The 14,002-nt window shown below is 37.1% G+C and overlaps 1 protein-coding gene across 1 annotated transcript in view; it reads right to left on the reverse strand.

The window, feature by feature from the left end:
• Positions 1–14,002, reverse strand: part of C2H14orf39 (chromosome 2 C14orf39 homolog) — a 49,821-nt gene that overhangs the window by 27,144 nt on the left and 8,675 nt on the right. The window contains exon 5 of the mRNA XM_061182641.1: positions 63–250. Within this exon, the coding sequence (XP_061038624.1) occupies positions 63–250 (188 nt within the window). The remainder of the gene's footprint in view (positions 1–62; positions 251–14,002) is intronic.

Below are 14,002 nucleotides of genomic sequence, written 5' to 3' on the forward strand. Positions count from 1 at the left end.
TTATATTTTTTTCATTACAGAGATAATGTTATTAAAACAGTATGTAACAAAACCATTAATACCTAAAAATTCCATAAAAATAGTTTCATTCATTTTTAGTTGTTCAGTACATGCCAACACTCTGTTTTGAATTTCTTCATGTTCTCTTTTCTTCTCATAATATTCATGTGAAAGAGGTGTTTCTGAGTATTTTTGTTGGTATTGCTTTAAAACATCTTTATACTGACATATATAACCGTGGTACATTTTTCTGTTAAAATTAAAAGAAATGATATCAATATAACAAAAGTATATCTAAAATCACTTGTTAAAGTCTACTAAATTAAGCATAACAGACAAGTTAAAAATCTACTTATTCTTGCTTCCCTCAATACTCTCTGTCCTTCAAACTTTTCTTAACTCTATTACACTTTTCAATTCTCTACTCTTTTTCTTCACTGCCTGAGTTACTCACTCCTCAATCATGTTCAATTAAACTTCCACTTCCACCAGTTTAATGAAACTACCCTTCCCAAGGTTATCAATGATCTAATTTGTCCACCTTAGTGATCTCTTTTCACTTTTCATCCTAAATGACACTGCAGAACCTGGTTCTTTTGATGACTTCTTGAATCTCTATCCTCCCTGAGTTCTGAATCTCTATTCTTCCCAGTTCAGCTACCTCTATAACTACGCTATTAAATCTCCTTCAGTTTTCTAAGCTAAAGTTATCATGTTCTAGGTGATAGAACTTTGGGTTCACAATCATTCTTGTATACTCCAGAACTATTTTATAAGAAAATTTCAGCACTGTTTGGAGGAACTCCTTCAAGTACAACTAAGGTAGAGGTGCATGGTCATCTATTTTGAAACCAGTCTTGAATGAGATGGTCAATTCTTGCAAAAGGATATTAACTCTTCCTTCTCATTTGAACTTCGCTTGATCTACAATAGGGGTCAGTTACTATGATCTATGGGCCAAATCTAATCTGCCACCTGTTTTTGTACAGCCTATGAGCTAAGAACAATTTTTACATTTTTAAATGATTAAAAAAATCAAAAGAATAATAATGTTTCATGACATATTAAAATTATATGAAAATCAAACTGTAATGTCCATAAATAAAGTTTTATTAGAACACAATCAATCACTTACGTACTGCCTAAACTTGCTCTTGTACCACAGTATCAGACTTGAGTAGCTGTGACAAAGACTGTATATTCCCACAAAGCCTGGAACGTTTACTATATGGCCCTTTACAAAAAAAAGTTTGTCAGTCCTCATCTACAACACTGAACATGTTCAATCCAGGTTCATTGCAAAAAACATATTCTTGGGAGGAGAAAAAGATGGCAGAGTAGAGGGACGTGGAGCTCACCTCCTCCACAAACACATCAAAACTACATCTACAAGTGGAACAATTCTCACAGAATACCTACTGAAAGCTTGCAGAAGATCTCATACAACCAAAGCTACAAGAAAAATTCCCAGGTAACCACTGCTCCTGCAGAAGGGCTGAAATCTGAGCCAATTACCTGCACTTCCCCTTGGCATGGGGGTGAGGCTTGGGCAGGTTCTTGTGCAGGCAGATTTGCGAGCACACATGCATGCCTAAAGGACCTCTGAGCTCATTATGAGCACTTCCGCAGTGGATGTAGCCCCTCGAGGGCAGCGCCAACAACAGATTTCTTTGTGGGCGTGCACACCAAGTGGCAGGCGGCATCACAGAGTTGCATGTCCCAGTGGACAGCTCCTGGGGAAGAACACGCAGTGGCTCCTTTCTCAGAGGGAGTGCTCCCAGTCCCACCTACCTCACATCACAGCTTAGAACCGGATCTGGGGGCTTCTACTCCAACAACTGGGGAGCAGACCCTGACCCTGACAGGGCTATGACAACCACCAGAGCAAAGAGGAGGCCCCACCCAACATCCAGTGCAGGCTCTGGTAACCACAACACCAAACACATCCCCTATCAAGGGGACAAGGGCCAGCACTACCTGAGGAAAGTCTTGGCAAGCATCCATACCACAAACAGCCCTCACACTGAAAATATTGCACTCACACAGTCTACACAAGGGTCACTCCCACATAAAAACAGACCTTCAAGACCACAGTAGATAAGTGTTTCTCCAAAATTCATAGAGTTGGGGAAATATAAGTAAAACGAAAAAAGCAGAGGAACTACTCTGAATTAAAAGAACCAGAGAAATTCCCTGAAAGCACAATGAAACAGACCTCTCCAATCTACCAGACCCTGAGTTCAAGACAGAGGTAATAAAAATGCTGAAGGAACTAAGAAAGACTATCAATAGAAATGCAGATCACTGTAACAAGGAATTAGAAACTATAAAAAGAAGCCAATCGAAATTAGACAACTCAATTGCCAAAATGAAAACTGAGCAAAAGGCATAAATAGTAAACTAAATAATGCAGAATAAGAAGTGATCCGGAAGACAGAATAACTGAAATCACCCAAGCAGAACAGCAGACAGAAAGACAAATGAAAAAAAGAAAGCAAGCAACATACGAGATGTATGGGATAATAAAAGCAAGCCAATCTACGCATAATAGGAATCCCAGGAAAAAAAGAAAGAGAAAGGGGGATCAAAAATGTTTTCAAAGAAATTATGGCTGAAAACTTCCCAAACCTAAAGAAGGAAACAGCAATCCTGGTACAGGAAGCACAGAGGTTCCCAAACAAGATGAACCCAAACAGACCAAATCCAAGACATATCATAATTAAAATGGCAAAAGTGAAAGATAAAGAGAGGATTCTAAAGGCAGCAAGAGAAAAAACAAAGAGTCAGTTACAAGGGAACCCCCATAAGGCTACCAGCTAATTTCTCTAAAGAAACTTTGCAGGCCATAAAGGAGGGGCAAGATATATCCAAAGTCCTGAAAAACAAAAACCTGCAACCTAGGATACTCTACCCAGCCAGACTGTCATTTAGAATAGAAGGAGAGATAAACAATTTATCAGACAAGCAAAAACTAAAAGAAGACAGCAATACTAAATCTATCCTAAAAGAAATATTGAGATCTTCTCTAAATAGAAAAGCAGCAGGAATCAATAAAAAAGGTACACTCACAATAGGAAAGGCAAATATATAAAAGGATTGAATATCACTTAAATAAGCCAGTACATGGATTAAAAAACAATCAAAAAAATTCTGTGAAAGCAATTATAAATACAATGAACAGCAAAAAGATAAACATGAAGGTGTAAACTAGGACATCAAAATCACAAAATGTGGGGGAGGGGAGTAAGAAAATGCAGATCTTTTAGAATGTGTTTGAGCTTATATGACTATGAATCTAAAGGAAGCAGATACAGTTATGAGATAACATACTTGAAAATCAGGGTAATCACAAATCAAAAACATAAAATAGATTCACAAAAACCAAAAAGAAAGGAACTCAAGCATAATACAAACCACAAACGGAAAAACAAAAAGGAGGAGAAAGGAACAAAGATGTGCAAAATCAACCGGAAAACAAGGTTTAAAATGGCAATAAATACATATTATCAATAATTACTTTATATATAAATGGACTAAATGCACCAATCAAATACATAGAGTGGCAGGTTAGATAATAAAACAAGAATCTACAATATGCTGCCTAAAAGAGACCCACTTCAGGGTGAAAGACACATATAGATTGAAAGTGAGCAGATGGAAAAAGATATTTCATGCAAAAGGAAATGACAAGAAAGTGGGGGTAGCAATACTCACATCAGACAAAACAGACTTTAAAACGAAGGCCACAAAGAAAGACAATGAAGGTCAACATATAATAAGATGATCAATACAAGAGGATATCACACTCATTAACACATATGCACCCAATATAGGAGGACCAAAATACATAAAACAAATACCAAGAGACAAAAAGGGAGAAATTGATGGGAATACAACAATAGTAGGAGAGTTTAACACCGTACTGACATCAATGGACAGATCTTCCAGACAGAAAATCAATAAGGCAACAGAGATCCTAAATGACACAATAGAACAGTTAGACTTAATTGATATCTACAGGACACTACATCCAAAAAAACCAGAATACACATTCTTTTCAAGAGCACATGGAACATTCCCTAGGATAGACCACAGACTAGGACACAAAACAAGCCTCAACAAATTTAAGAGGACAGAAATTATTTCAAGCAACTTTTCTGAGTGCAACAGTATGAAACTAGGTATCAACCACAGAAAGAGAAATGAGAAAAAAAATGATTACATGGAGACTAAACAACATGCCACTAAAAAACCAATGGGTCAGTGATGAAATCAAAGAGGAAATTTAAAAATACCTCGAAACAAACGACAATGAAAACACAACCATACAAAATCTATGGGATGCAGAAAAAGCAGTTCGAAGAGAGAAGTTCATAGCAATACAGGCCTTCTTCCAAAAACAAGAAAAATCTTAAATAAACAACCTAACCTACCACCTAAAAGAATTAGAAAAAGAAAAACAAACAAAACCTAAATTCAGCAGAAGGAAGGAGATAATAAAGATCAGAGAGGAAATAAATAAATGGAGATTTAAAAAATAGAAAAAAAATCAATAAAACCAAGAGATAGTTGAAAGGATAAATGAAATTGACAAGCCTCTAGCCAAGCTCACCAAGAAGAAAAGAGACAGGATACAAATAAATGAAATAAGAAATGGAAGAGGAGAAATAACAACCGATATTGTTACAGGGAAGAACAAATCTGACAACATGTTGGATCTGTTTCTCTTACTTTAACCTTTGCTTCCTGCTGCTTTTGTTCACTAAAAGGTTACTGTCTATACATAATGGTCTGCTTCAGGGAACCTGCCCCTCTGCCTGAATGTTAAACCAAAGTGCCTTTGTTCAGGGAAACATCCTGACCCTGTCCACCTGTGAATGGCTGCAAGAAAGAAGAAATTAACACATCCCCTTCCCAAGGCTGGCTATTCCAGGAGATATTTGCAAGACTTATGGCCTTTTTACTTTACTTCCTCACCTCTGCTCCCTCTCTGTTCTATAGAAGAAACTGGCATCCAGAGCCCAATAAGATGGTTCTTCTAAGACACTAGTCTGCCATCTTCTTGGTCTGCTGGCTTTCAGAATAAAGTCACTATTCCTTGCCTCGACACCTCTTCTCCCGATTTATTGGCCTGCCATGTGGCAAGCAGAGTGAGCTTGGACTCGGTAACAAAACCATAGAAATACAAAAAATTACTAAGAAAATATTATGAACAGTTATATGCCAACAAATTTGACAACCTAGAAGAAATGGACAAGTTGCCAGAAACATACAGCCTGCCAAAACTGCATCAAGAAGAAACAGATAATTTGAACAGACTGATCACTAGAAGTGAAATAGAATCTGTAATAAAAAAGGCTCCCTACAAACAAAAGTCCAGGACTGGATGGCTTCACTGGGTTATTCTACCAAACATACAAAGAAGAACTTATATCTATCCTTCTCAAACTCTTCCAAAAGACTGAAGAGGAGGGAACACTCCCAAAGTCATTCTATGAAGTCACCATCACCCTGATACCAAAACCAGAAAAAGACACTACCAAAAGACAAAATTACAGGCCAATATCTTTGATGAATGTAGACGCAAAAATCCTCAACAAAATATTAGCAAACCAAGTCCAACAACACATAAAAAGGGCCATACACGATAATCAAATTGGATTCATCCCAGAGTCACAAGGATGGTTCAACAAACACAAATCAATCAATGTGATACACCACAACAACAAAAGAAAATACAAAAACCACATGATCATCTCAATAGATGCAGAAAAAGCATTTGATAAAATTCAACATCCATTCATGATAAAAACTCTCACCAAAGTGGGTATAAAGGGAACATAACATAATAAAAGCCATTTATGACAAACCCACAGCTTACATGATACTAAATGGTGAAAAGCTGAAAGCCTTCCTGCTAAGTGCTGGAATAAGACAAGGATGCCCACTCTCACTACTTTTATTCAACATATTATTGGAAGTCCTAGCCACAGCAATCAGGCAAGAAAAAGAAATAAAAGGCATCCAAATTAGAAGGGAAGAGGTAAAATTGTCATTATATGCAGATAACATGATACTCTATACAGAAAACCCTTAAGACTCCACACAAAAACTACCAGAACTGATAAACGAATTCAGCAAGGTATCAGGATACAAGATTAATATACAGAAATCTGTTGCACTTCTTTACACTAACAATGAAGTATCAGAAAGAGAAAGTAAAAAAGCAATCCTGTTTAAAATCATATTGCATCAAAAAAAGAAAACCTAGGAATAAACCTAACCAAGGAGGTGAAATATTTATATGCTGAGAACTATAAAACACTGATAAAGGAAACTGAAGATGATTCAAAGAAATGAAAAGATATCCCATGGTCTTGGGTTGGAAGAATTAATATAGTTAAAATTGCCATACTACCCAAACGAATCTACAGATTTAATGCAATCCCTATCAAATTACCCATGACATTTTTCATGGAACTAGAACAAATAATTCTAAAATTTATATGGAACCACGAAAGACCCAGAATTGCCAAAGTAATCCTGAGGGAAAAGAACAAAGCTGGGGGCATAACCATTCTAGACTTCAGGCAATATTACAAAGCTACAGTAATCAAAACAGGGTGGTATTGGCACAAAAACAGACATATAGAGATGGAACAGAATAGAGGGCCCAGAAATAAACCCCCACACCTATGGCCAATTAACCTTCGACCAAGGAGGCAAGAATATACAATGGAGAAAAGACAGTCTCTTCAGCAAGTGGTGTTGGGAAAGCTGGACAGACTCATGTAAATCAATGAAGTCAGAACACTCCCTCATACCACACACAAAAATAAATTCAAAATGGCTTAAAGACTTAAATATAAAACATGACACCATAAAACTCCTAGAAGAGAACATAGGCAAAACATTCTCTGACATAAATCGCACCAATGTTTTCTTGGGTCAGTCTCTCAAGGCAAAATAAATAAAAGCAAAAATAAACAAATGGGACCTAATCAAACTTAACAGCTTTCACACAGTAAAGGAAACCATAAACAAAACAAAGAGACAACCTACGGACTGGGAGAAAATATTTGCAAAGAATGCAGCTGACAGGGGCTTAATTTCCAAAACATACAAAGAGCCCATACAACTCAATATCAGAGAAACAAACAACCCAATCAAAAAACGGGCAGAAGACTAAATAGACATTTCTCGAAAGAAGACATACAGATGGCCAACAGACACATGAAAAGATGCTCAACATTGCTAATTATTAGAGAAATGCAAAGCAAAACTACAATGAGGTATCACCTCACAGTCTACAAATAATAAACACTGGATAGGGTGTGGAGAAAAGGGTACCCTCCTACACTGTTGGTGGGAATGTAAATTGGTGCAGCCGCTATGGAAAACAATATGGAGGTTCCTTAAAAAACTAAAAATAGAGTTACCACTACTGGGTGTATACCTGTAAAAGATGAAAACTCTAATTTGAAAAGATACATGCACCCCAATGATCATAGCATCACTGTTTACAATAGGCAAGATATGGAAGCAACCTAAGTGTCCATCAACAGATGAATGGATAAAGAAGACGTGGCATATATATATCATAGAATATTACTCAGACATAAAAAAGAATGAAATAATGCCTTTTGCAGCAATAGGGATGGACCTAGACATTATCATGCTAAGTGAAGTAAGTCAGACAGAGAAAGACAAATACCATATGATATCACTTATATGTGGAATCTAAAAAAAAAAATAGTACAAATGAACTTATTTACAAAACAGAAACAGACTCATAGACATAGAAAGCAAACAGATATGCACTACCATATATAAAACAGATAAACAACAAGGCTTTACTGTATAGCACAGGGAACTGTATTCAATATCTTATAATAACCTATAATGGAAAACAATCGGAAAATGTGTATATGTATATATAAATATATGTATTTATATATATATATATAACTGATCACTTTGCTGTACACTGAAACTAACACAATATTGTAAATATTGTAAATCAACTATACTTCAATTTAAAAAAAGAAAATATATTCTTGGATCCTTTTTTTACCCAGTTATTAACAAATACATACTTTCAAAAAATAACATTCATAGAAAATTTTCTAAAAATATATAGTCCTTATATTCCTCAAAATTTTATAAATTTTCTAAATCAACCCATACTATATGGGGGAATTTCTTAAAAGATACTTCAATGATTATCTCGCCTTAGCAGATGAGAAAAGAAGTATTCATAAACTGCTTGTATAGTAAGAAGAAAAGTAAGGATAACAGCCTTCTTCTACTGGTCAGCAGGTCTGAATCTTAAGAATGTTTTAATTTCTTAATATTACTAAACTCTGCCCCCTTAGGCAAGATAAAGTAGTTTAGCCCAAAACAAGTTTCTTCCTATTCTTCTAAATGCATATTTGCTAATTAAGCCTTCACTTCTTGGGAAAATAGTCCAAAAGGAGGGAAATACCTATAAGAAAACTGAGTCTGGGCCACCAGTTTCAGATGAGATTAGCATACCCCATCTATCCTGTTCAGACTGCATATTCATGGTAACTCTTCTAATATACTCCATACAAGAACCTTGCTAGCCCAAGCCATGATTCAAGAAGAGCCATTACTATCTCATCTCTTGCCAGCAATGCTAGTCTTCGTGAATGCCTGGGACAGGGATGGGAGATTAGGAGAAATAAGTAGCTGGTGCCTCTACTTCCTTCATTACCTATGATACCAACAAATGGACTCTTTTCCTCTTATAAATACATAGTATTGAGTCATCAAGTCAATCAACCTATGTGGCTGGTTTAAGAAAGAAAGAGATAGCTGTTTTCACCTCCATACCTCTGGCTAGCTAAGAGAAGTCATCCACAACAAACACTATCAGAGAGGTACTTATTGGACTGGTTTGTTTTAGTCCCTCATAGAATCATTTTAAATAATATTTTATAGCTATAGCTTACACTGAGAGATGTTATAAGAAGCAGTAATACATATTGTGTTTATTTGGGGGAGGCCACTGAAGATACTGACTACCATATTGCACAATTTCCCCTTTATGAGAATCCAGGGAACAAATTTCTCTCAAGTCTGAGTACTAGGGAAAAAACCTCTGCTTATCCTAAGCAACTGAACTGTTTTTTAAACGAATATTCTGAATTCCAAATTGATCACACTTCCACAATGCTTTGACTACCATTAGGAATTTCAAAGCTTAATTTTGCCTATATCTAACAAATGTGTAAGACCATATAGTATGAATTTCTATCCAGATCAAAGGTTTCATCTTCCTACATTACCCTTACTTCCCTATAGCCTCAATTTGTATGTCTAACTTTATTTTAACACTATGGTATTATTTATATAAATCATTTCAAATTCTTTTTGAATTGAAGTGGGGCCTATAAATAACAAAATAAGTCTCCTTTGTTAATTCTACCCTCTGCCTATTTCTTGGATGATCATGTACTCTAGCTTTCTCTTCTTTTTGCTTTATACTTTCCCTGGGCAATCTCATCTATTCTTATGATTTCAAATGCCAATGAAGTCCAAATCTATACCTCAGTCCCTACCTTAAGACCCATTTATTAATATGAAATGTATTGCATTCTAGATTTTGTGTGGGTGTTTTTAATTAGAATATTAGAATAGGAGTGACATTGGCAAGATGGCAGAATAAAATGTCCCTTGCGCATATCACCCCCTCAGCAATAAAAGTTTGCCATCCAACCATGGACAAAAGTGCCTTTGTGGAAGCTTTGGAATCCAGGTAGGAGACTGTGAAATCCTGGTGCAGTCCAAGACTGAGGAGAGCCATTTTGAGAAGACGGACTCACATCTTGGTGGTTTAACTTGCTGACTGTGGTCCTGGCTACAGACCCAGAAAATATCTCTGTACCCCTGAGAACTCAGCTACAGGCCTATCTAGCTTTGGGTCTGTAACCAGCCCCATAAACCAAGGGACCTGGGAGAAGTCACACCCACCTGTGTGTCAGGCAATAGGCATACAGACCCTGGTCCTGGCTGTGGTCTCAGAAGTGGCAGGTGAACCAGTTCCAGCCCTTCATGGCCATGGTCTGGGAATACCAGGAGATAAACCTGCCAAACTCAGTGAGACTGTAGATTCTGAAAGGGCCCTGTAACTGGATTCCAACCTGTCCCAGCCACAGTCACTGAAGAATCCTGCTGGCACAGACCCAGCAGGAGACACTCCTGTCTATGCCCCTAAAGATCCTAAAGCACCCTATAGTTGGTTCCAGCCCTCCAACAGCACAGTTTGTCCACAGTACTGAGGGTCCAGGGTTCAAGCAAGAGACACTCCTGTCTGCACCCCATAGATCCTGTAAGGACCCATACTTGGTTCTAGATCTCAAGCAGTCTAGCACTAACAGAACTTCTGGCCCAGGGACCCAAAGACATACTGCTATATGCTCCCCTGGAGATCTTGAAAGGGCCCTATACTTGGCTCCAGCCCCTCTAGCCACAATCAGGGAGCAGTCCAGCCCACGGAGGGACCTGGTTGGAGACATGCCTATCTGTGCCTTGAGAACCAGGACTGTAGACCTCAATTTTATTTGTAGAATCTGAAACAGCCCTGAGACTCAGTTCTAGCCCCTCTCAGCCACAGTCCAGGGCCAGTCCTGACCACTCATGAATCCATTCAGTGACTAGGCATGAACTCTCCCAGGGACTTGCTGGGAGACAAACTTGTCTACACACTTGGTAATATGCCTGCTGACTAAGGACCCAACTGTGGAACCTGAATCAGACCTTTGTCCCAGTACTATCCTACTGAACAAAGTACTGGAGGAAGTCTCACCCACCCAGGGACCAGACAGGATCCATACCTGCCTGAGCCCCTGGTAACAAGCACACCAACCATGGATCCCACTACAAACTCAATGACAGCTTCAAAATCAGCTCCAACCCAGCACAACTGCAGTTCTATAGGTAATCCCATCAGCCCAGGAAACCAACAAGAGAAGGTCTTTACCTCCCAAAACCAGACTGTAAAGACTGGAAGAAGTGTTTGTTCATTCAAGTGCACAGACACCAATGCAAGGCTAAGCATATCACAAAAATTAGGCAAACATGACACCATCAAAAGAAAAGTAATAAGTCTTCAGTAACTGACCCCAAAGAAATGGAGAGCTACAGTTTGCCTTGCAAAGAATTCAAAGTAATCATCTTAAAGAAACTCAATAAAATGCAAGAGAACACAGACAACTAAACGAAATCAGGAAAACAATGCATGTACAAAATGAGAAGTTTAATAAAGAAACAGAAACCATAAAATAGAACCAAACAGAAACTGTGGAGCTAAAGAACACAACAGCAGGACTGAAGTATTCAATAGAGAGCATCAATAACAGACTTGATCATATAAAAGAAAGAATCGGCAAACTCAGACTATTCATTTGAAATTAGCTACTTAGAGGAACAAAAAGAAAAAGAATGAAAAAGAGTGAAGAAAATCTACATAAATTATGGAACACTGCAAAGCGAACAAATATTTGCATCACGGAAGTCCCAGAAGGAGAAAAGAGAGAGAGAAAAAGGCAGAAAGCTTATTTAAAGAAATAATAGCTTATTACTCAGCTATAAAAAAGAACAAAATAATGCCATTTGCAGCAACATGGATGGACCTCGAGATTCTCATACTGAGTCAAGTAAGTCATACAGAGAAAGACAAATATCATATGATATCACTTATATGTGGAATCCTAAAAAAGGCTAGAAATGAACTTATCTACAAAACAGAAATAGAGTTACGGATGTAGAAAATAAACTTATGGTTACCAGGGGTTGGGGGAGGAGGGATAAAGTGGAAGATTGGAATTGACACATACACACTACTATATATAAAACAGATAACTAGGGCTTCCCTGGGGACACAGTGGTTAAGAATCCACCTGCATGGGGACACGGGTTCGAGCCCTGGTCCAGGAAGATCCCACATGCCACGGAGCAACTAAGCCCGTGCACCACAACTACTGAGCGCGCACTCTAGAGCCCGCAAGCCACAACTACTGAGCCCATGTGCCACAATTACTGAAGCCCACGCACCTAGAGTCTATGCTCCACAACAAGAGAAGCCACCAAAATAAGAAGCCCGCACACCACAACGAAGAGTAGCCCCTGCTCGTTGCAACTAGAGAAAGCCTATGCAAAGCAACGAAGACCCAATGCAGCCAAAGATAAACATATAAATAAATTTATTAAAAAAAAACCAGATAACTAATAAGGACCTACTGTATAGCACAAGGAACTCTACTCAATACTCTGTAATGGCCTATATGGGAAAAGAATCTAAAAAAGTGTGGATATATGTATTTGTATAACAGATTCACTTTGCTGTACACCTGAAACTAACACAACATTGTAAACTGATTATACCCCAACAAAAAGTTTTTAAAAAGAAAAGAAATAATAGCTGAATACTTCCCAAATATTAGGAAAGAGATAGACATCTGGGTACAGGAAGCCCACCCCAACCAAGATCAACCCAAAGAAGATTGCTCCAAGACACATTATAATCAAAATGTTAAAATGCAAAGACAAAAAGAATTTTGAAAGCATCAAGAGAAAAATAACTCATCACAAGGGAACCCCTGTAATATCATCAGGAGATTTCTCTGCACAAATCTTCCAGGCCAGAAGAGAATGGGATCACATATCCAAAGTACTGAAAGAAAAAACTGCCAACCAAAAATACTACATCCAGCAAAACTGTCCTTTAGAAATGAAGGAGAAATAAGGACATTCCCAGACAGACAAAAGCTAAGGGAGTTCATTACCACTAAAGGAGTTCATTACTACTGCCTTTTAGAAAATAATAAGGGGTGTTTTTCAAGCTGAAATAAAAGGATGCTAAGTAACAACATGAAAACATATAAAAGAATAAAACTTAATGGTAAAGGTGAATATATACTCAAATTCAGAACACCATAATACTGTAATGATAGTATGCAAATCACTTTAATCTCTAGTATGAAAGTTTAAAATATTATTAAAATTATAGCTACAATAATTTGTTAATGGATGCACAATATAAAAAGATATAAAGTATGACATCGATAGCATTAAATGTGGGGGGGGGGAGAAGTAAAAGTGCAGTTTTTGTACGCAATTGAAGGTTACTTGTTATCAATACGTCTGGTATATCTATAAGATGTTTTATGTAAGCGTCATGGTAACCACAGAGAAAAAATTTATAGTAGATACACAAAAGAGAAAGAGAAAGGAATTAAAGCATACCACTACAAAAAATAAATCACAAAGGAAGACAGCAAGAGAGGAAAAAGGAACAAAGGGACTAAAAATACACTCAGAAAATGATTAATTAAATGGCAATAGTAAGTCCATACCTATCAATAATTACTTTAAATGTAAATAGACTAAATTCAAAAGACAAAGAGTGGCTGAGTGCATTAAAAAAAACAAGACCCAACAATATGCTGCCTGCAAGAAACTCACTTTAGTTTTAATGAAACACATGAGCTGAAAGTGAAGGGATGGAAAAAGATATTCCATACAAATGTAACCAAAAGAGATCAGAAGTGCTTATACTTATATCAGATAAGATAGACTTTCAGTCAAAATCAGTCACAAGAGACAAAGAAGGTCACTTCCCAAGGAATTAGAAAAAGAAGAACTATCTAACCATAAAGATAGCAGAAAGAAGGAAATAACAAAGGTTAGAGCAGAAATAAATGGACTAGAGACATGAAAGACAACAGAAAAACATCAATGAAACAAAAAGTTGCTTTTTTGAAAAGATAAACAAAATTTACAAACCTTTAGCTAGACTAACCAAGGGAAAGAGAGAGGACTCAAACAAAGTTATAAATGAAAGAGGAGATACTATACCTGACACCAAAGAAATACAAAAGCTCTTAAGAGGCTACTATTAACAATTATAGGACAACAAATTAGATAACCTAAAAGAAACGGATAAATTTCTAGAAACATACAACCTACCAAGACTGAA

Source organism: Eubalaena glacialis, chromosome 2 (genome assembly GCF_028564815.1).
Source record: "Eubalaena glacialis isolate mEubGla1 chromosome 2, mEubGla1.1.hap2.+ XY, whole genome shotgun sequence".
Taxonomy (NCBI): domain Eukaryota; kingdom Metazoa; phylum Chordata; class Mammalia; order Artiodactyla; family Balaenidae; genus Eubalaena; species Eubalaena glacialis.